Source organism: Aquila chrysaetos, chromosome 24 (genome assembly GCF_900496995.4).
Source record: "Aquila chrysaetos chrysaetos chromosome 24, bAquChr1.4, whole genome shotgun sequence".
NCBI classification, from domain to species: Eukaryota; Metazoa; Chordata; class Aves; order Accipitriformes; family Accipitridae; genus Aquila; species Aquila chrysaetos.
This window is the reverse complement of record NC_044027.1, coordinates 10,057,534-10,078,023: the sequence shown is the minus strand read 5'-3', so window position 1 is coordinate 10,078,023 and position 20,490 is coordinate 10,057,534. Positions and strand designations below refer to the sequence as shown.

Below are 20,490 nucleotides of genomic sequence, written 5' to 3'. Positions count from 1 at the left end.
AAGAAATCTAATTTGTTTCACAAGCAGCTCTGGATTTCAGCAGACGGCTGACGAGCAATACAGCCAAGAGAGAAAGGCCATTTAGTGTCTCACATACATCTGCTGGAGAAGGTAATTGATCAATTATATATTTAGAAACACATTGGGGAAAAGAGCTGATGGTGGCCATGTGACTCTATTTTTAACACCTCTGTCGCTCTGTAGGAAGAGAAAAAATAAAAATAAATATATATATGTATTAAAAAAAAAAAAATCAATCCACTCAGTGGGACACCTCTGAATTACACGTGTTCCCATGCAGCAAGGTATCCCTCTCATGCACTCAAAGAAAGCCAAGAGCAATCGCAGCAGCAGCAGCAGCAGCAGCACTGACTGCTGGGCATATACATTACCAGGCTAGGGGTGGGTTTAGGCATTGTCTTCCGTGCTCTGTGGACCTTGACTTCAGCGTTAGCAGCGGTGGCTTTTTTAGCATCCATGTCCTTACTGCCCTCCCCAAGCTTGGTTGGCATCGTGGCTTGCATCTGAGAAAAGGAGCCCACAGTTCTCCCTTTGCTTGCTCCTCCTGGAAGGGTTTTTGCAGCATGGCCGGTGAGAGAAGCAAAGGTGCTGGTAGTCCTTAGAGGTTGCTCCTGTGCCATCTGCTTGGTTAGAATATATCCATTGCTCCCTGTTACAGAAGTCTGTGTGAAGTCATTAGCTTTCATATGGTTTTGCTTCCCAGTCTCACCATCTCGTTCAGAAATACCATTTTCTGCTATCCTATTTAATTTAGTACTAGAGTCCTGCTGGCTCACTTTCGTATTGTCCTGAGTGTTTTTAGCTGGGTTTGGGTGGCTACCAGCTTCACTGTGCTCACAGGAACCGTTGGTTTCACCGTCTACTGCCATTTTTGGTTCCCCTGCTTGCTTTTCTGTAGCACTTTCATCTGCAGCCATGGCATTAAACCCTGGAGAAAGAGGGAGGATAAGGAGGAAGAGAGGAGAAAGAAAAGGGTCACAAGCAGTATCAAAACTCCAAAGAGAAGGTACAGCTACTTACAGTAGCTAACGAAGAGCAAACTTCTCCTCCAGAAAACTGCTTGCTATATATATATCCATTTAGGTTGCTCACTCACCTACCTGACCTGCTTGTCTGGATCGTCAGATGGTGAAAATTGGGGTGGGTGGCTCACTTGAAAGCAGTGCACTCATTCTTACTCGTCTCAGCTGCAGATGTGGCCATTTATTCCCAACTATGGACTTTTCAAGGTAAATATTACCTTTAGCTTTTCCAATAACTACATTTATTGGACCATATGTCAACACCTCACATGTCAAACAAAACGCTACCCAATCTTGCATTCAGATCTCTGGCAAAGCCCTTCACAATGCCAGATTGACACAAGAAAACCTTGCTGGTAGGGCTGTATGGGTGAGCTTTTGTGGCACAGACACAGCTCAGCAGCCAAATGTCTACATAAGGGCTCTCCCACTACATGAAACATCACAAGGAATAACTCTCTGGCAACCACAGCTCTCCTGGCAATGTTGTCCAGTGGAGACCGGCTCTTTTGCAGGGACGAAGCAAGCACAGGAGCAGGATTCACAGCGTCATTTCAGAGGCAATAGCCAGAGTAAACACAGGGGTGAATGCAATTCACAAGTTAAATGTAATTCTAGACTAAAATAATTACATGATTCAAATGCAGCAAGATTTTTGCAGACTGACTAAAAGCTCACACACAGATAAAACAGGAGTGTCCATGTAAAAAAATTTTTTTCCTCTCTTCCAAACATTTCCATGCTCCCCCCATCAATGAATTTGTCCCATTAGAGATTTCAGACCCGAGCTGAAAAAAAATCCAAATATGAACGCCACGTACTTGCAGAAATGTTTCCGACATGACAAACTAGCAGCTCCCCAGACAACTAGGAGTGATAACAATTCACTGGCGCGATCAGTAAAACGATTAAATCAACCTGCTGTTAGGGATTCCTTGTATTGTTTTCCTTCCAGAGGCCAGACAGTTATGAAAAGCATCACAAGGAGTACCAGCAAAAGCTTTGTCCAAGTGGGCTGTCAAAGCAGGTAGGACTGATTTACAACCTGCTTGAATCAAAGCAATTTTCACCTACAGTATTCAGAAGGGCCCAGAGTCAAACTGGAGACAACTTTGCAAGCCAAACCAGCATGCTGGGTATCAGCATCTCATTTCACACTGCTCTTGAAGCCCAAACACTCAAGGAAAACAATATTCTGAGTGTCTCTGCTGACCTGACAAAAACCTGATGCAAAGCTAAAGCATGAAGAAGAACCAAGATCCTGGATCCTAGAACTTCAAGTCCAATATCCCTGGGCTGACTGTTCAAAGCTGTGCTCTGCAGGGCTTTGCTGCATGATCCCAAGGACAGGCAGCTCAGTGCAAACGTCAGCAGGTAAGCACAGCTTACCAGAACAGCTCTTCCCAAAAAGCACCAAATTCCCTTTCCAGTTAGTGGCAACTGGGAAAATAATCTCTCCCCAACTATTTGAGGGCCTACCCACCTTCCCTTCTTTCTACCCCTTTTTAATGCATTCATTCAGTCCATCTCCTTACCATTGGGTTGACCTAAAAGATCTTGATACAGATTTCTGCACAAACAGCACCTGCAGTACTAGACTCTAAAAGCAACGCATTCTAGTACCTGAAACAACCGCATTATTCCCCAAACTTCCTGGGTTTTGGTGCTCATCTTAGATTTAAAGACAAATATTTCCAGCATCAAACTGAAAGCCCTCTTAGAACTGGTGAATACCCTTAGACCATCCAATCCAACCCCAGCTTGAAGCATGGTCAATGCTGAATTCAAACCAGGCTGGTCAGGGCTCTGTCCAGGTGGGTCTCAAAGACCTGATGCAGCGCTTGACTTGCTCCAGCCTAGTCCTACTCATAAATTACAAGGGGGACAGTCCTAGTCCTGCTCCTTATTTCCAACTGAAAGCCACAGATGTTGGACACAAAGCATCTTACTGGAAAGTGTCTTCAAACCCTGATGACAAGTGGTAACTCTTCCCTAGGGTTCAATTCTGGCCTTTTTTCCTGATGAGACACCTGCATTAAGCAGTCCATTCCCCCCAAACACAGGCACTGTGATTGCCTCCCGCTTGGACTCTGCTGGCTCAGAGCCCTCAAAAAGAGCTCCAAAACCTCTAAAAAGAGCCCACCGGTGCTTGCTGGAGCACATGCAGGGGGGCAGAGGCAGAAACCCCATCTCCAGTAGGCAGTAACTGAGTGGCTCTCCAAGCACGATTCAAAGTCATCACCTCCATCTGCTGCCCTCTCGCCACCCAAACCACCTTCTGTGTACTGAAAGCTCTGGTAAGACACACAAGGGTTTGTTTTGGATAGCAACGACTCTGGGAGAAGATGAAGTGCTAGTTTTTTCACTGTTATTTAACTATTTGAAAAGTCTTGGGCACAGGGAGCCAACAGATATGCATTTATTCTTTCAATCCTTGTTTCTCTTTCTGCATTTGGTGTCTTTTTTAAAGACTGTGCTGTGGCCATTTAAACAATTATTTCAGCAAAGTCAGTGCCAGAAGAAAACAAAAAATGAGCTCCCTAACCACAGATGGTGGTATCCAGTGCTCAGCACTAGGCACCTGGCCGAATGAAGCCTTCAATATTTGTTGATTTAAATAGTCCACACTCCCACCAGAGCAGTCAAATAACTTCAGTGGCTGACTATTAGATAAACTGAATAAGCAGAGGGCAAAAATTGCTCTACCTGCCATGAAGGTAACCAAAACAAGGTAAATTAGACCACTGCCCTAGGGGAAAGATTAACTGCATTACTCCAGAAAGCATCATGGACTTTATGAAAAATCCATGAGGCTAAAATTAAAATCCCACATACAGTTCACACACACACACTCTCATTAAGTGTGGAAAATGCAATCTGATTGACTATGGAAGTGCCATCAAATCCCTATAAACAGGCACCAGACTTCCAAATCTGTGTGACTAGAGATTTGACAAAACAGATGAAATTTCACTGTCCCTGAAGTTGCACAGAACTGGAGAACTTGACAGCAGTTGTCAGGGGTATGGTTTTGATTTAACAGGATTATACACCTCCTCTGCCCTGTCGTAAATGCACACGTTGCAGAGCAAAGGAAAGTCCTAGGGCTTCCAGCTCCAGCCCCAACCATCAGTGTTGCCACCGCTCAGCAGGCCAAGCAAAATGCATTGCAGTGTCACAATTCAGTGCTTAACGGACATGCATCCACACGACAAAAGCTGTTACGGCAACTGTCATCACACGGCTTGCCGGCTGGCAAGAATCAGCGGAGGCCAAGGACTTAATGGGAAGAGACACTAGGTCCCTCTCCAGCCTTCCACAGGTCTGAGACACCGCAGGCGAGACTGTCCTGAGCTGCTGGGATGGGCTTCTTTGGGGAAAGATCATCTTCATCCTCCTGCTCCCTTTTCTGGCAGCACTAAAACAAATTCATAAATACTTTGGAATAGCACTGTTTTCTACAAACTGAGTTCCTGTACAGCACAAAGCTCCTGCAAGAAGCACCACAGCCAAAACACCAGCTGCAGAGATCATCATCCCCAGGGCCCTACCTGAACATCGAATTAAAGAGGCCCCTACCAAGAACTAGTTTATGTCAGGAGCTACGTTGCTTAATAAGATGTGGTAACCCAAGTAAGTTAGTACGGTATTCACAACTGAAACACCTGATCTGGTAATAGGAAAATGGGAGTTGTCCTCCCAGGCTAGGCTACTGCTCTACTTGCCATGATGCTCTGCCTTTAACTCAGCGCTCCACCCTCACGTCTGCAAGCCTGACCACATTCAACAAGTCTTAGGTACACACTTACAGTACTGCACATTTACAAGCATTGCTGAATAGACAGAATTCAATATATATTTACACTTTTTCTGAAATATGGCCTACAGATGGGGATGGGAACAGAAACTAGAGACAGCAGGAACCTCACAATGGAGAAATACTGAATAAAACAGCCTACAGAAGCTCTTCAACAGCACCAGACAGCTAAAGAAACACTTGTTCCTGACATGACCTGTTCATCTCCCCTTTTTCATTATCAAAAAAAAAAAAAAAAGTTTCACTGTAAACCTGCTAAAATCTTGATTTCAAATACACCTTGTGGCAATGAATTCTCATCTTGAAAATGCTGTTCAACAGCTTTTCTGCTCTTGTGCTGCAAGTGCAAGTGAATAAAAACCTAAAATCGGTATTTCTCTAAAACTTAACAACTTGATAGTACTCGTTCCTTCTAAATAGAGCAAAACTATGTTTTCTTCCACATTCACTTTTCTCTCCAACTCCCTCATTGTTCCTTAATCTACAATCATTCTTTCTTTAATTAAAAAAACGAAAGGTAGAAAGATATAGCCTATGTCCACAGAAGTGTAACCTCATTTACTAGAAGCATCCTAGTATTTTCAGAACTCCCTTATGCATTTCCTACAGCATATGCAGCAGTAAAAGCTTGTCACATTTACCACAACGCTGCCTGTATCCCCGATCCAAGCATTCAGTATTAATTTAAAATCCAGCAACGTGTAGGATAGATAATTTACCTATGAGATTTATTTTCTGTTATGGTGCCAGTTCTCCCAGGCAGGTATCTGAAGTTGATACCAAGTTGAAACAAACTTCAGTAAAGGTGTATCTTCTAGGAGCTGGCTACATTTTAGTAACACAAGAAACTTTAAGACTCAGAAAATTATGCAGATATATTATCCTTGCGACTCCACATAGCAAAGAATAATCAGTAGTATATTTAAATCACTTTGCTGAATTAACAATTCATTGAGAGTAATGCAGAGTTCCCACCCCTCCCCAGGATTAAGCAGACCCTCTGCAGCAGTTTTGGTCTTAAGTCTTCTTCTCAGTACTAAACACAGTTATTCAAAATTGAATTAAAATTCCCATGAAGAGAACAGAATCTTAGGAAAGGAGGGGAGAAGCTAAGTCAGACAGGATGAGGACACTTCATCTAATTTTAGGTGTCTAAAAGGTATCTCAAACCCCAGGGTGCCCCTAAGCCACCACTGCAACCAACGGAGAGGAGATGACAGCTCAAAAAGCACAGTCTGACTTTAGACATCTATCTTTGGATAAACTAATCACCGCCTGGACACACCTACCACATTTAAGCAGAAATGAGCTGGACTAGTTCAGAATTAGAATGATAACTAAAAAAAAAACCCCCACCCTAAATTAGGCAAAACGAAACCCACCTCTGCTCTCCCAGCTCAGACTCCTGCAATGCCGGTTCCTCTCCACTGCCTTTGCCTGTTGGGTTTCCAGCCCTTCCAGCAGAGCCAGACCTGGCTCCAGTCCTGCCCCGGAGCTTGCCAGAGCTCGGTTCAGCCTGCCAAAACCTGCCTGTGGGCAGAGCCTGTCTAACAGATGTGCTATGGTCCCCACCAGCCATCCCGGCCACAGCCAGAGGGAACCGAATCGCCTCTGCAGAGACCAAAGGGGATGAGTAGCCACCAGAAACTTTCCATATGCAGGCAGCCAGATGATCAGCTCAAAACTCTGTATTACTTTGAGAATGCTCGGGAAAAAAAATAAAGTCTTAAATATATTTTTTAAATTCAGATCTCACTGCTCAGTGAAACAAAGTTAAGAAAAAATATGCAAGTGTTACGAGCCCTTATACTCCAGGCCAAACTGCAATCATCACTAGGTCTGAGAAAAAAAAAAAGAAAAAAGAAAAAAAGAAAAAAATATATCCTAAAAGAAAATGCACTATTACCTGATCTGGAACTTTTACACGTTTTTCTGAACATCTTTGTGCTGTGCACTGGTAGAGGCGAGACACCCAACTGCCGATGTCTTGCATGATATTTTCCATGCATTTCGAGTGGTCCCAGCAGAGAGCACAGGGCAGCTCCATACCTGCAGCTGAGCCACAAGGCTTTAGCTGCTGCAGGAGAAACATCAAACTCGGAACTAAGCAAAGACGCAGCTTAAATCAAAAGCTCATGATTTTGAACAGCAGTACAAGTACTGCATATTTATATTTATATACACACACATTTCACAGATTTTTTACCTTAAGCACTTTGCAGATCATCTTTAAAACACCACAGATGCCACAGTCATTTATTCAATACCCAACTGTCCTGCTGGATAAACTTTTAAAAGTGAGAAATGCACCTGCTTATAATCCTTGTCTTACAACAGTTCCATCCCCCCTTCCTCCTCAAAGTGAAAAAAAAGAAAATTGTAAAGCAGAGAGAAGCACAGCTGACATAAAAAGGATGACAAAGGGATGGGGGCTGAAACCATACAGATGAAGGAGAACTGGTGGCTGGAGATCCTGTATTAATTGGAAAGGAAAGCACCACTTCTATCATTAAAGCCAAAAAGCGGAGCATTTTGAAGCCAAAAAATGAAGAGAATTAAGTGTTTCAGGCCAAATTCCTCTCTAGGGTGAGTTATTGATGGTCTCTTCTTCCCCCCACCCCCTTTTAAATCCATGAAGGCGGGTGATATCCATCCAAGAGCCTGCCCTGTATTTCCAAAATACAAATGCCACCCCTCCCAGTGCCCTGGAGCACTGTCACCCTGCAGCAGTGTCACTGCTTCCCATCTCCCATCAGACATGCCAAGAGTCAAAATAGGAAAAGAAAAGTAAAAGAAAAACAACTTCTGCTGTGAATGCTCAATACTGAGATTACAGAGGTTGGCTAAATGGGATTCAGCATCTTGCCGGTGGGCTGCCTGTGAATACTGGCAGTGACTCAAAGCACTTGAACAGCCTGCGTGAAATTAATTCATTCCTTTGCCATGCGATCAGGTCCACGGTGTTACAGCACTGGCCACAAGGCCCCAGGCCCATCTGTGACCAAGGAATGCTCCTGCTCTGGGACTGCCAGGCTCTGAGCGCATTTCTGCTGCTGCAGCCTGTCTGCCACAGGGCACAGCCTCCCTGGAGCAGGGGTCTTGAACATGGGGAGCACCTGGGTGCACATCTGGGCGAACATCTAAAATGCCTAAGCATCATTTTGCTCTGTCTCATCTCCTGGCTGTCAGTCTCAGCAGGGGATCCCATGCTGAGTAAGTCAAGGCAAAGAGATTATTCTTTTTCTCCTTTTAAAGCAGCCATCTCTGCACCTGGGAATGCAAAGGTTGCAGCTGCTCAGTGGAAAGCAGCACTTTCCTCACTCACGGCAGCTTCCTATCTGCACTAAGAGGGAGAAAAAGAAACAAACAAAAAAAAAACAAAAAAAAGAAAAAAGGCCCCTCCAGGAATTTAAAAGCCCGACACTCTCTAAAAGCAGTTTTAAGTTTATTTGAGAGCAAAGTGACTGTGCACGTCTCATCCAGCACTACGCTCCAGCACCGTGGCTCTTGTAAAACAGTTGCCCCGGGTGAAGTCTCAGAAACACTGAGGCTAGTGGAGAACTTGGTTACCAATTCCCCTTCCTGCTCCTTTGTACCGCTGCTTTAGTGGAACTTTCCATCTCTGGGGCTGGGGAATCAGAAAAGGAGCAGTTCGCTTTGAAAGGTCAAGCAAGATACAGCATGGAGTTAGGAGCCATGTACATTAGGAGGGGAACTGAAATCACTTGCAATTCTTGCAATGACACCACTTTTTACTTAGTTTCTCTCTGAGTCAGACTAAAGACAATATGGCCTAATAAAACAGAGAGCAACTTTTTTCCACTTATCTCTTCCATCTCCCTGCCCCTTTCCCCTCCCTGTCAAAGGCAAAGATGGACCTAAGCCCACTCCCACATATAAAACTGAACTGGAACATTTCCCCATGGACAACAAAACAGTTTCATCCACAGCTTTTTTTCTACCTGTATTGAGTAATTTTACACAGAAGGGGACACTGAGCCTAGTGAGCAACTTACACGGGGCTTTACACAGGCTGGGACTCAACACCAGAATTGGAAATGAAAGTGCTGGGAACACACAAAGATCTTGTTCCTACAGAACTATGTTAAATTTATAGTTCAATTATTTCTCTTTATCAGTGCCAGGATGAAGCCAGAAGAGGACATCCCAGCTGGTAACAACAGTGCATTTCTGCAATACCTTCCACTCAAGGAACAAAGAACAAAACACCATGACTGCCCACCCAAGGACCCCCTACCTCCAGGCTGCTCCCCGAGAGCACCCACCCAGCTCCCTGCCCCAGCCAGATCGCACCGACAACTGATCCCCTGGGGCAGCAGGTACTGCGTTGTCACAAATGACAGGCTAGCATGCTGAGGACAACCAAGAAAGGGGATGCACTGCCTTAAAACAGCAGATTATAAACTGGGGCAGCTCAGCTACTGCCCCACAGGAGTATGAGCCTTCCCTGCAACAGGAGATCTTCATGGAGATCTCCAACATGATGATCCTCATCAGTGGTGACACGAGACAGCAGTCGCAGGCACTACTGCAGCAGTGCTGATGTGCCTTGCTTGGGGGACAGACCCCTCAATCTCATTCAAGGCTACAAGCTACCCTAATTTCCTGGCTCATCTTGGACACAGAGAAAGCACAAGTTTGTACACAGAGGTGTAACTCATAAAAGGCCATTCAGAGAGGCAGCAGCGGAGCTATGGTATGTGCTAACACAGTTCAAATGGGGATCTGATATTGACCTCAGCATCAGTACCCTTCTGAGTCAAGGGGGAGTAAAAAGAGGGAAAAATACAGTAATCCACACTAAGTCTTTAGCCCAAACAGCACCTTTAGTCAGTCTTTGGATCTGCAAGTTCAAGTCTCTGAAAGTTTTAGATCCCAGGTTCAATACTGACACATAACCTGCCAAGGGGATTTTCCCAAAGGGAACAAAATCCAGAACAGATCTAGTCTTACGTTGCAGGCCATGGCTCCCATCAAACACACGATCAGTCTGCTGCAGCAGCTCAACCTAAACTAGAACCCAGAAGCACCAGCAGACTTGTGCAGATTCCCATTCTCACGCATCACAGAATCATAGAATTATGGAATGGTTTGGGTTGGAAGGGATCTTTAAAGGTCATCTAGTCCACCCCCCCTGGAATGAGCAGGGACATCTTCAACTAGATCAGGTTGCTCAGAGCCCCGTCCAACCTGACCTTGGATGTTTCCAGGGTTGGGGCATCTACCACCTCTCTGGGCAACCCGTGCCAGTGTTTCACCACTCTCGTAAAAAATTTCTTCCTTATATCTAGTCGATATCTACCCTCTTTTAGTTTAAAACCATTCATTACGTCTTGTCCTATCGCAACAGGCCATGCTAAAAAGTTTGTCCCCATGTTTCTTATAGGCCCCCTTTAAGTACTGGAAGGCTGCAGTAGGTCTCCCCAGAGCCTTCTCTTCTCCAGGCTGAACAACCCCAACTCTCAGCCTGTTGTCACAGGATGGGTGTTCCAGCCCTCTGATCATCTTTGCGGCCCTCCTCTAGACCCACTCCAACAGGTCCATGTCCTTCTTATGTTGGGGACCCCAGATATGGACACAGTACTGTAGGTGGGGTCTCACCAGAGCAGAGCAGAGCAGAGGGGCAGAATCCCCTCCCTTGACCTGCCCGTCATGCTTCTTTTGATGCAACCCAGGATACGGTTGGCTTTCTGGGCTGTGAGCGCACATTGCCGGGTCATGTCCAGTTTTTCATCCACCAGTACTCCCAAGTCCCTCTCCGCAGGGCTGCTCTCAATCCCGTCATCCCCCAGCCTGTATTGATACTGGGGGTTGCCCCGACCCAAGTGCAGCACCCCGCACTTGGCCTTGTTGAACCTCATGAGGTTCACACAGGCCCACTTCTCGAGCTTGTCCAGGTCCCTCTGGATGGCATCCTGTCCCTCAGGTGTGTCAACCGCACCACTCAGCTTGGCGTCATCTGCAAATTTGCTGAGGGTGCACTTGATCCCACTGTCTATGTCACTGATGAAGATACTAAACCGTACTGGTCCCATCCTCCTCACTAAAGGAAAATGACTGTTCAAGTAAACTCGAAGAGAGAAATCTCAGACTTCAGGGTGCTTTCCCAGTCCACACATCCCAGTCCCATATGTTGCCACCCATCCCTGAGTCAGGAAACAGGGCTCAAAGAAACTATTTCATTTTGCAAGTCTGCTGTAATGATTTCATGTTCACGCAACGCTCAAAAATGTAAATTCTTTGCCAGCACTAAACACTGTTATTAACAGACTTTAGGGACATTAACTAATTGAACTCCTATGACGATCACAGCTGGGTAATGAAGGTCAGCGAAGAACAATGCATATAGCACAATGACCACGCAAACCATTGTCTTTTACAGACATGGTATGCTTGGGAAGAGAAGGATACAATCTGAACATTACCACAAGAATGGAGGCTATGCAAGTCACATTTTAGGACCCTTCTTTTCCCAGTAACAGAACTGGACAATAAGCTGAAGCAGTTGGAATCTGAGCACCTTGTGAAGCCTTGAGACTGTTCCTGCACAGGGAGGGTCCTCAGCTTCCTTTTGATACACAGCATTTGCTTTAAGTCAAAATCAGTCAAGACATACAAGCACAGAAATGTCTCTCTTCCCGCTCTCCTTCTGGATTTTTACCTCCATAGACTTTTGACACTTACCTTAAGATCAATCAAGAACTAAATAAACTAGCTTTATAGTCCTGAGCCAAGCAAGACAAGGGATCAAAGCGAGAGTCTCCTCCCAGGGCAACACAACCTCCTACTGACACCTCAGACTTTGTCTCTGGTCTGCCCAGACAGAGGTCCATACGCAACCAGCAGCAGCAGCAGCAGTCACGTGCTTCCAGTTAATATGCAAGCACCATGGCCACACCTGACAAAGCATTCAATATTTTGCCTGTTCTGAGCTTTACTTTCTAACTAGAGCAGCTTGACAAAACATTATGCTGGACCAAAAAGAAAGAAAAAGCAATGCTGTACTTGCACACATCTGAATTAAGTCCACAATTTTGGTTCTAGCTAAGACTGGGTATTTTGATAGGGCCAGTTCAGTGCTTTTCTAATGCTCTGTTACGGAAAGGAGAACATCAAATCCCTGCAGACCAATGAGAAGTAACTAGTCAAGGAATAATAAAGGCATGGAAAGAGGGCAGGGGGTGGGGAGATAAAGGGCAGTGGGGTTTTTTTTCCTAATCCCACTGACACATTTATTAAGCTCTTGGATTTGTGTGCATGCAACTCACAGACAACCACGCAGGAAAGACTTTGTCAAATTAATACGTGTGCCGCATCCTGCAAAGTAAGAGCAAGCAGAAACAATGCAGAAGCCACGAAGCATCCCACAACAGCACGAGGTGTGGAGTGTCTAACCCCACTGGCCATCCTGCAGCGATCGGTGCCTGTTCTGGAGCAACAGAGAAACTCACAGGAAAACAGAAAGTTAACTTTAATAGAGGGAGGAAAAGGGCTAGGTCATCATGTGGTGGGGATCAGAGTTCAGTTAAAACCAGTCACACTGAGGAGGTTCAAAGTAACTCCTTCGCGCTTCACAGCCACACCAAAGCAGAAGTGAAAATTAGATATCGTTCTTTAGGTGGGTGGCAATGGATAAACTGAAAAGCAAATTTACGTCTTCTGGGGAAGAGCCCTGCTCAGAATAAACACAGGAGAACAGAGCCACTCTGTTCATGGGAGCACACCTGAGACCCTTGGGGAACAGAGCACATCTCCAAGACCCCAGTTTTGCTCCCATCACATGCTGACCTCACGAGCAAGGTCTGGCCCTCAACCAAGGCAGATGCTCACCTTCCTCTTTGTTGTTGGTGATATCTTTCAGCAGCTCAGTCTTCATGCAGGCGTCTTTCCTTGTCTCTCCCTTACTCAGCACTGTTCGCTAGGGGTGGGGAGAGAAGGGACAGGGAGGGGGGGAAAAAGAAACATCATGGTTTAGCTCAATGTTCATACACACGTTGCATCTAAAAGAAGAGACAATCATGGACACATCCTGTTTACATCATGGGCAAACCTCGTTCTGCAAAATAACGCTGCCAGGAAACTGCCACCAAGGCACAGGTCAAAGATAAAAAACAGCAAGGCTGGCCCCAGCTGACAGCTCGTCTCGCCCAAGAAGCAGAGGGGCTTTGAGCTGTGCCCAGGGCTTTGACCTCACAGATCTTCGGTTAAGATGCAGCCAGTTTTTCTGAGTGTAACATGCTTTGGAATCCAGCTGAGTATGTCTGTACAGGAACAGATTAAAATTGTCATGAAATGTGTCTTGAGGAGGTGACCCTTATTCCCCCCAAACTTCTTAGGTTTTGGGTGGGGGGAAGCAGATCTATCAAACTTCTCATTACACGATTTACCAACATTTATAGCCCAAGTATGCTTTTCGTGGTTTGGGGTTTGTTTTTTTTAGTTCATTCAAATGTAACTTACAAAATGCAAACCCTCAGTGAGCTACAGCTAACTCATCATTCATAACATCCATGTTTATTAAAGTTAATGAGCTCTATTTTTAATTCTATAGAAAGTAATTTTCCTTTTCCCCCCTCTCTTTTTTTTTTTTGTTTAATTTTTTTGGAAAAAGGGAACACCTGCTCGTCTTCTCTGCCTTTCACATGCCTGGAGTCACGTTGCTAGATCAGGTTTGCAGCCTTAATACCTTCTCTTTCTCTTTTTTTTTTTTTTAAGTGGCAAGGCAAAAAAAGGTAACAAAACAAAACAAAAAAAAAAGGAAAAAAGTATTAAAAAAATCCCCAACACACAGAGAAGAGAAGGGGTCCTTTGACGCAGCTCTGTGTTTAAGGAGACAAGCTGGTCTGAAAGGTAAAGATGGCGACTGCCTTGCAAAGCTGCAAAGCGTGATCGGGGAGGCAGCGATGTCCGCCTTCGGGGCTGGGGCCAGGCCGGGTGAAGGGTTCACCACACGCTGCCTGCGTCGCAGGAGAAGAATAAGCCCAGGTCAAGCCAACTGTTGTAGGCCAGCACGGAGAGCAGATGGTGCCTGCAGCATGCAAATCACAAGGTTTAAAGCGCACTGAGTGATAAAGAAAGAAAAAAAACAACCTGCCCATCTCCCATAAAGCAAGCAAAAGAGGTAAGTAGCACATGCGAAGCCTGGCATATCAGCTCCAAAACCATTTCCAGCAGCAGCTCGCCCTTCCCCACGCCGCTTTCTGTCTGAAGCTAGCAGGGGAGATGAGCTTTGACGTTACTATTACCAGCCACCCTGTGATTTTTGTTTCCATGTGAACTCAGCTGCAATGCCAGGTGCCGGCAGGTACTGCGGCGTGGGGTCTTCCTTCACCCCGATTTCAGCAGCCCCCCGCCCCATGCAGCCAGCAAAGGGCTCATCCAGCACAGGGTCCCCGCCCCTTGGTGGCTGCAGGACCACCTGCCCTGCACCTAAATGCCACTATCTGCAAAGCAACACACAGCTGGTGGGAAGGAGGAAACTCAAGGGATGCTGGCTGGGCACAAGTTCTTGGGAAAGCCTCCACCACGTGCCAGGCCCGCCTGCGCAGAGCTAAGGGCACCTTCAATGACTGCTCCTCTATGGAGGAGGAAGGTGGTTGTGGGTGGCTGCCTGCCCCCGAGCGCAAGCAAACAGCAAACATGGCCACATCTAGATGCTCTCAGCAAGAGGGAACTCATGCCCCAAGCGCACCACCTTCAGATTTTCAGACACAGACCAAAAAGCAAGCTGTAAGGATTTGAAACCTCAGCTCAGCCAACCGATCAGATAGCCTGAAACAGAACATACCTCCAGCAGACACTGGCGAACAGCTTCCATCAAGAAACGATCATAAAAACACAGCCCAAAGTTTGAACACAGATCAGCTTTTTTTTTTTTTTTTTTTTTATTTGCTAAGCCAATAATATATATCCTTGCCACAAACATCCGCTTGTAAACTCTACCCCTCCTCTAGCCGGACTCCTTGTAGACTGGGAATAACTTCATTTTTCTCATGGACTTACCCTGCTGCAAGACTAATGCAAAAAGAACTGCAGAGAGCCAGGGCTCAAGCACAGCACCACAGCTCCCACCCATTGGAAGGGGCATCCAGGCCCTCGCCACAGACACCAGCAGCAAATAAAGAGCCTCAGTCTGTCTAACAGGGACCAGCTTGTTTCCCCAACCTTTGTTGCAACAAGGAAAGGTCTTGATATTCCTGCAATTAAACTGACTCATACTGGAAGCCCCACGATTTCCAGCAGGTCATTCTTAGCCATCCAATTCTAGGTTTTAATTATTTTATAAGCAGTACCCCCACTCCACAAATCATCCACACTCTCCCTTCCAGAGAGGCGTTGCTGTTGCTCAGCCCATGATGCCTGAAGAAAAGCCACTGCAGGAACCCTGGAGTCAATCAGACCTCGGCAGCTAACGACCACCCTCTCTCTTCGTTGCGATTACCAGGAGCTCCGGGCTGCTCCGGGTCCTGGCCAGCGGCAAGAGCTCTCAAAGCAGAATTTCCAACGCCAAGAGAGGCAAGAGAGAAACCATCACTTTTTCCTGTGAGAGTAAAAAAGCTGAGTGCCAAGGCAAGGCTAACCAAGGCGGCACCTAACGGGCTCTCCTGGTTCCTATCTGAGAGACAAATCCCTCGCTAGCAGCGGCGGCAGCTTTACAACTTCCATGCCTTGCTCTGAAACAAACAAAAACTCAGCATCAAGGTAGAAAATAAAATAATAATTTAAAAAAGCCAACTGTGAATTTTGAAGCATTTTGATCAAAAGGAAGTTACAGGAAACCCCTGCAAAGCGCTCGAAGGCTCTTCGCCCCAGGCCAGCGCTCTCCCCTCCTTGCTCCATCACCACCCGGCAGATGCAGCACCCAGCACCGAGGGGCACCCACCGGGCACCCACCGCCAGCCGGGCAGCACTGCCCATTCATTCCCACCGGCCCACGCCTCCACCCAGCCAACTTAGCAGCAACTCCACCGCAAGTGTCAATACCTCCATTTTTGTGTGTGTGTTGGGTTTTTTTTTTCCCTCCCCTCTCTCAAATTCAGAGCAAACTTCCCTTTCTGCTCACACTCCCCATGCCCCAATCCGTCGGCTCCCGATTGGCAGGGAAATCCTATACCCACCCTCCCCGCCGAGAAATGTCTGCTCTTGCAGCAGTCCCAACAAAAGCCAACTGCCAAGCACAAGCTGCTTCACAATAAAAGTCTCACTCGCTCCATTTTTTTTTTTCTCCTTCCCCCCTTTCCCGCAGCCGTCCGCCTCCATTCCCTCACCGACCCCGGACTGATTATTAACCTTCAGTGGCTGGAGAGCCTCCATAAAGAGTACATGCCACCAGCAATGAAGCATTATCTCCACACAACATATCCCACCCCCCCCTTTTATTTTTAAGTTTCAAGGGGAAGAAAAAAATATTGCATCTTAAGAAAGACTGATTAGGTCTTTGAAAGGGCTTTAAAAGCCATGAGGATCCAAGGAGAAGAACTAGTACTGGTTTAGTTTTTCCCCTCCACCTCTGTTTACAAGAAAACAGGCTTCCTCTCCTCCGCGAGGTCTTTGGAGGGGATGGAAGACGGGTCAGACCAGCCAAGGAAAGGCTCTGCAGCATTTCCAAACAGACGACGACTAGAAACTACAGTGGTGCCTTTAAAACAAAAAAAAGCCCACAAAAAAAAAAAAAAAAAAGAAGAGAAAAAGAACAAAGCTGGGAACACAGAAAGAGCTTTCTCAGCCTCCTCCTTGGCATTTTCATCAGCCATCCGGGTGCCCTTTGCAAAGGTCCAAACAGGTTTTATAGGCAAAGACAATACATGCACAGCAAAACTCCAACATATTGCAGCTTACCAAGCCCAAGAGACCAGTGAGTTACATCATGAACCAGAGCTCTCTCCAGGCAGACCAGGAAGGAGCGGAGGTTGATGTGCTAAGATGTCTACCTTCACCAGGGTCTCTTTTTTTTTTTTTTTTTTTGTCTTAAAAATCAACCGTCTAGGAACCTGAGGCTTTGCAGCAGCATTATTCTGATCAGAGCCATGCAGCTAAAGTCGATCTGAAAGAGGGCTGGGAGCAGGAGGACCCCTCTGAAAGTCTGCTTGCTCCCATTCGGGGCAGCAGCTGCACCAACACATTTGCCTGCAGACCCGGTGGGACGGGCAGGACTGATCCTGCCCGGCCTGCGAAGCCTCCAGCTGGGAGGTGGACACCAACCCCTCAGAGGTGACACCACCGGGCACTGCTCCCCATGAGCGGTTGAGGCATGCGTCCCAACGCCAGCTCCCCGGCGGAGCCAGGGCTCAGGCAAAGCTCTCACCAGCCCTTCAGCAGGGCAGGATTTCACCTCCTGTGCAAGGCAGCGGTGAGGTTTGCAATACATACTGTAGCAAGGCAGAGAGGCAAAGCTCTCAATAAATGATGCAACCCCAGCAGCAGCAGATTCTCATTCACTCATTTTTTTCCTCCCTTTTTCTCCTAAAAAAAACCACAACTCAAACCAACTTGCTTGTAATAACCTTTGCCTTAAAGAGAAGACAAACATTTTGTACTTAATTATATAGGAAGTAATGATTAAGAAAATGCTTGTAGAAAGAGAGTGTTTCTTTTGTAGGCACATGAAGGCTGCTCATTTCAGATCTCAGCACCGCTCAGGTCCTGCTGTGCATGGGCAAGGTCTGGGATCACTGCTCGTGGGGACGCTGACCACGGGCCTGTCATTAGAAGCAGCAGCAGCATTTGATCTGGGGAAGGAAGGAAACGTAACCACCAGCATACCTGGCCTACAAAGCAGTCACCAGTCTCAAAGCTCCTTTTTTTTTTAGGTTAAGGCCACTTCCTTGTAAGCCTCATGCAATCATGTGAACATGGAATTTTATCTGTAGCTCACAACAAGCACTGCCCTCAGCCTGAAGTTTGTCCCCAAATCAAATTCTTTGCAATTCTTTTGTCTCCTGAATTCCTTTCAATCAGACTCTTCCTAAAAGAAAAGAAACATTTCCTTCTCGATCCCCATGTCCTCTCTCCTATTCCAGCCACACAAATCAACTCCCGAAACAGGGGGAAGGGTAGAAACGAGGCGCAAGTCCCTGCATGCAACAGCTGGGAACAAGGAGACACGTGCATGAAACACAACAGGACTTAAAATGACTTCTCGTAAGACAACGCGGTCCACAATGGCGTGCAGGCTTCAGGCAAGGGGGGTTTGCAGAGCCCATGCCCTCCTGTAAAGGGGAGATCGATTTACGCTTCCTCACTGCTTCCATGCTGCGAAGCGTCGTATCCATCTAGCTGTGTCCCAGTAGAGTTAAAGCCAGTGCAACTTGTATGTGCAGGCAAGTGTAAATGAAGAGCAGACAAAGGCATCTACCTCCTCCTTCCACAGGCTGAGGTTAGCAAGGAGTACAGCTGCTGCCTGCCTTCTCCTAGCACCCATGAGGGGAGGGGGGGAAGAATGGAGACCAAGATTCATCACTATCTCTAGCAAAAGCAAACCAGCCATTTCAGAAACACCCAGTCCCCACGAAGGCTTAGCCAGGGTAAAACCGTAGCACCAAGAGGAGCCTGCAGCAAGCAGGTTGCAGCAGCCCAGGGCCAGGGAGCTGGAAAGCAGCTCGCCCCCATCGACGGGGCTCAGGCACCTCTTCAGCCTCCGCGCTCCTCTTCCTCCCACCCCCAAACCACCGCAGCCGGCGGAGCAGCTCCCTCTCCCCCTGCCCGTCCCGCCGGTGCCCGGTGGAAGGGCTTGTCGGGTCGGCGGCGAAGGGAAAGCCCCGAGTGGGCTTCCCTCGGGAGCTGGAGGACCTCGCTCAGATGCCCACACCACCTCCGTCTGGGTCACCTCCAGCCATCGAGAGACCAGCAGCAAGACGGCGACGCCTGCAAGCCGGAAAAGCAGTCAGGGAGAAGGGGGGAAAAAAAGACATAAAAAAAGAAAGAAAAAGTAAAACTTGCACCCTCGGGCCTGTCCCTCTAATAACTACAGCAAAACCTCACCAAGGCTTTACTCTCCTGGAGGGTGAGAAAGCGACACAGCGCTGCCCAGCACCCGAAGTCCTAGAGGTGGGAGATCCTCACACCCTCTCCTCCATGGCCTACGGGCTTCGTCCCCGGCGTGGGGCCTTTTTTTTCTGCTCTGTCATTAAGAGTGGAGCCTGGTCTTTTCCTTCAATCCCAAGAATTGCACTGAATTAGATCATCTTTCTCGGCTCACCTCCCCCTACAGGCTGCTCCCGAGCATGCTCAGCTCGGCCTGGCGCTGCCATTTCATAACTGCATTGTTTACAGACACACACTGACCTGCCATTTTTTGACAGGAGGAGAGGAGCAGGCGTTTGCCTCCCGACCACTCGCGGCCCCCCAGCCCCTCACAATAAAAATCCGCTTTGGAGAAGGGAAATTGCAAAAGCGTGGAAAGTAGCAGGCTGTGGGTTTGTGGTGGTGGTTTTGTTGTTTTTTGTTGTTGTTTGGTTTTGTTTTTTTTTTTCTTCCTTTTCTCTCCTTGATTTAGGTCAAAATCCACCTGTTTTGGAGGGAGAAGTTAACCCCTTTGGGGGTTGGAGGTAGTGGGGAGGAGAGGTCTTGCAGAGCTCGATGCAAAATGCCAGCCATGATTTTTAGCTTCTTCAAATCACAACTGTGCTTCGATGTCACCTAAAAATACAATACCCAGCCCAGTCTGCCATCCTCCGTCAAGCCTTCCTCTGCGAGAGAAAGGGTTGGAAATATGGTATTTCCCTTGAATAAACAAGTTGGCTTAGTCCCAGCACATACAGTTTTCTCCTTTAAATGCAAACCAGAGTATTTTTGCAGGCACACAGGAAAATGAGGAGAGGAGGAGGGGAAAAGTTCCTCATTTAACACCAAGAGCTCCATGAAAAGCCTTGCAAGGTTGCTCTGAGCCCCCTCTCCTTTCCAGTCCTCTCCCCATCCGTGCTGATCATACTTTACAGGTGAAAGCAGCTCTGACTTATGACGGAGAGAAAATGCCAGAAGAGCTGGAGGTTTCCTCATCCTTGGAACAAGGACAAGTTGTGAAAATCTTCCTCTGCAAGAGGCACTGTGCTGCTCTGACACAGTATGGCAGCGTTGCAGGGAAGATGCTTGCATATCAGATCTTCTTAACCCCCACTGCCTCAACCCTTCTCCACCACGTCCACCAGCCTTCCCCCTCCTGATGGGGACTGAAGGAAAAAGATAAATAAATTACCTGGTTTGGGGGAAGCAAGCTGTGATGTTGGATCCCAGAATATTTTTTTTTAAAAAGCTTCCTCTACATTTTTTCCCTCTAATTTTTTTTCTTTTTTTAAGGACACTTTCCAAGTAGCTTGTACAGTTTGTGAGCTTTGCTCCTGCTGCTTTCCTGACTACTGTAAATCCTGGTAGACAGTGCTGCCCGCTGCCTGTCCTCCTCCTCTGCCCCCCTCCAGGACCAATGCCACCATACAGCAAAGCCAGACATTTCCTCCTCCACCTAAGAGACCAAGGAGCTCACACAGGCACAGGGAGGGACGGATCCCACGGGACCAAGGGAAACACGAAGGGGCCTAAGGGTCTCCTCTGCAAAGAGGGGTTGGTGTCAAAACTAAATTCACAGGAGTTAGAAATAACTGGCTGAAAATGGTA

At 47.0% G+C, this 20,490-nt stretch overlaps 1 protein-coding gene across 14 annotated transcripts in view; it reads right to left on the bottom strand.

The window, feature by feature from the left end:
* Nucleotides 1-20,490, bottom strand: part of EHMT1 (euchromatic histone lysine methyltransferase 1) — a 123,512-nt gene that overhangs the window by 50,418 nt on the left and 52,604 nt on the right. For 9 of the 14 annotated variants that reach the window (XM_030000060.2, XM_030000069.2, XM_030000066.2 and 6 more), the window contains exons 2-3: nucleotides 12,712-12,799; nucleotides 393-949 (exon numbers count right to left, since the gene is read on the bottom strand). In XM_030000060.2, the coding sequence (XP_029855920.1) occupies nucleotides 393-949; nucleotides 12,712-12,799 (645 nt within the window). Of the gene's footprint in view, nucleotides 1-392; nucleotides 950-6,242; nucleotides 6,261-12,711; nucleotides 12,800-15,864; nucleotides 15,944-17,643; nucleotides 17,823-18,861; nucleotides 19,072-20,490 lie in introns of those variants that run through there. The other 5 variants (XM_030000064.2, XM_030000068.2, XM_030000063.2 and 2 more) reach the window with 5 other exon arrangements.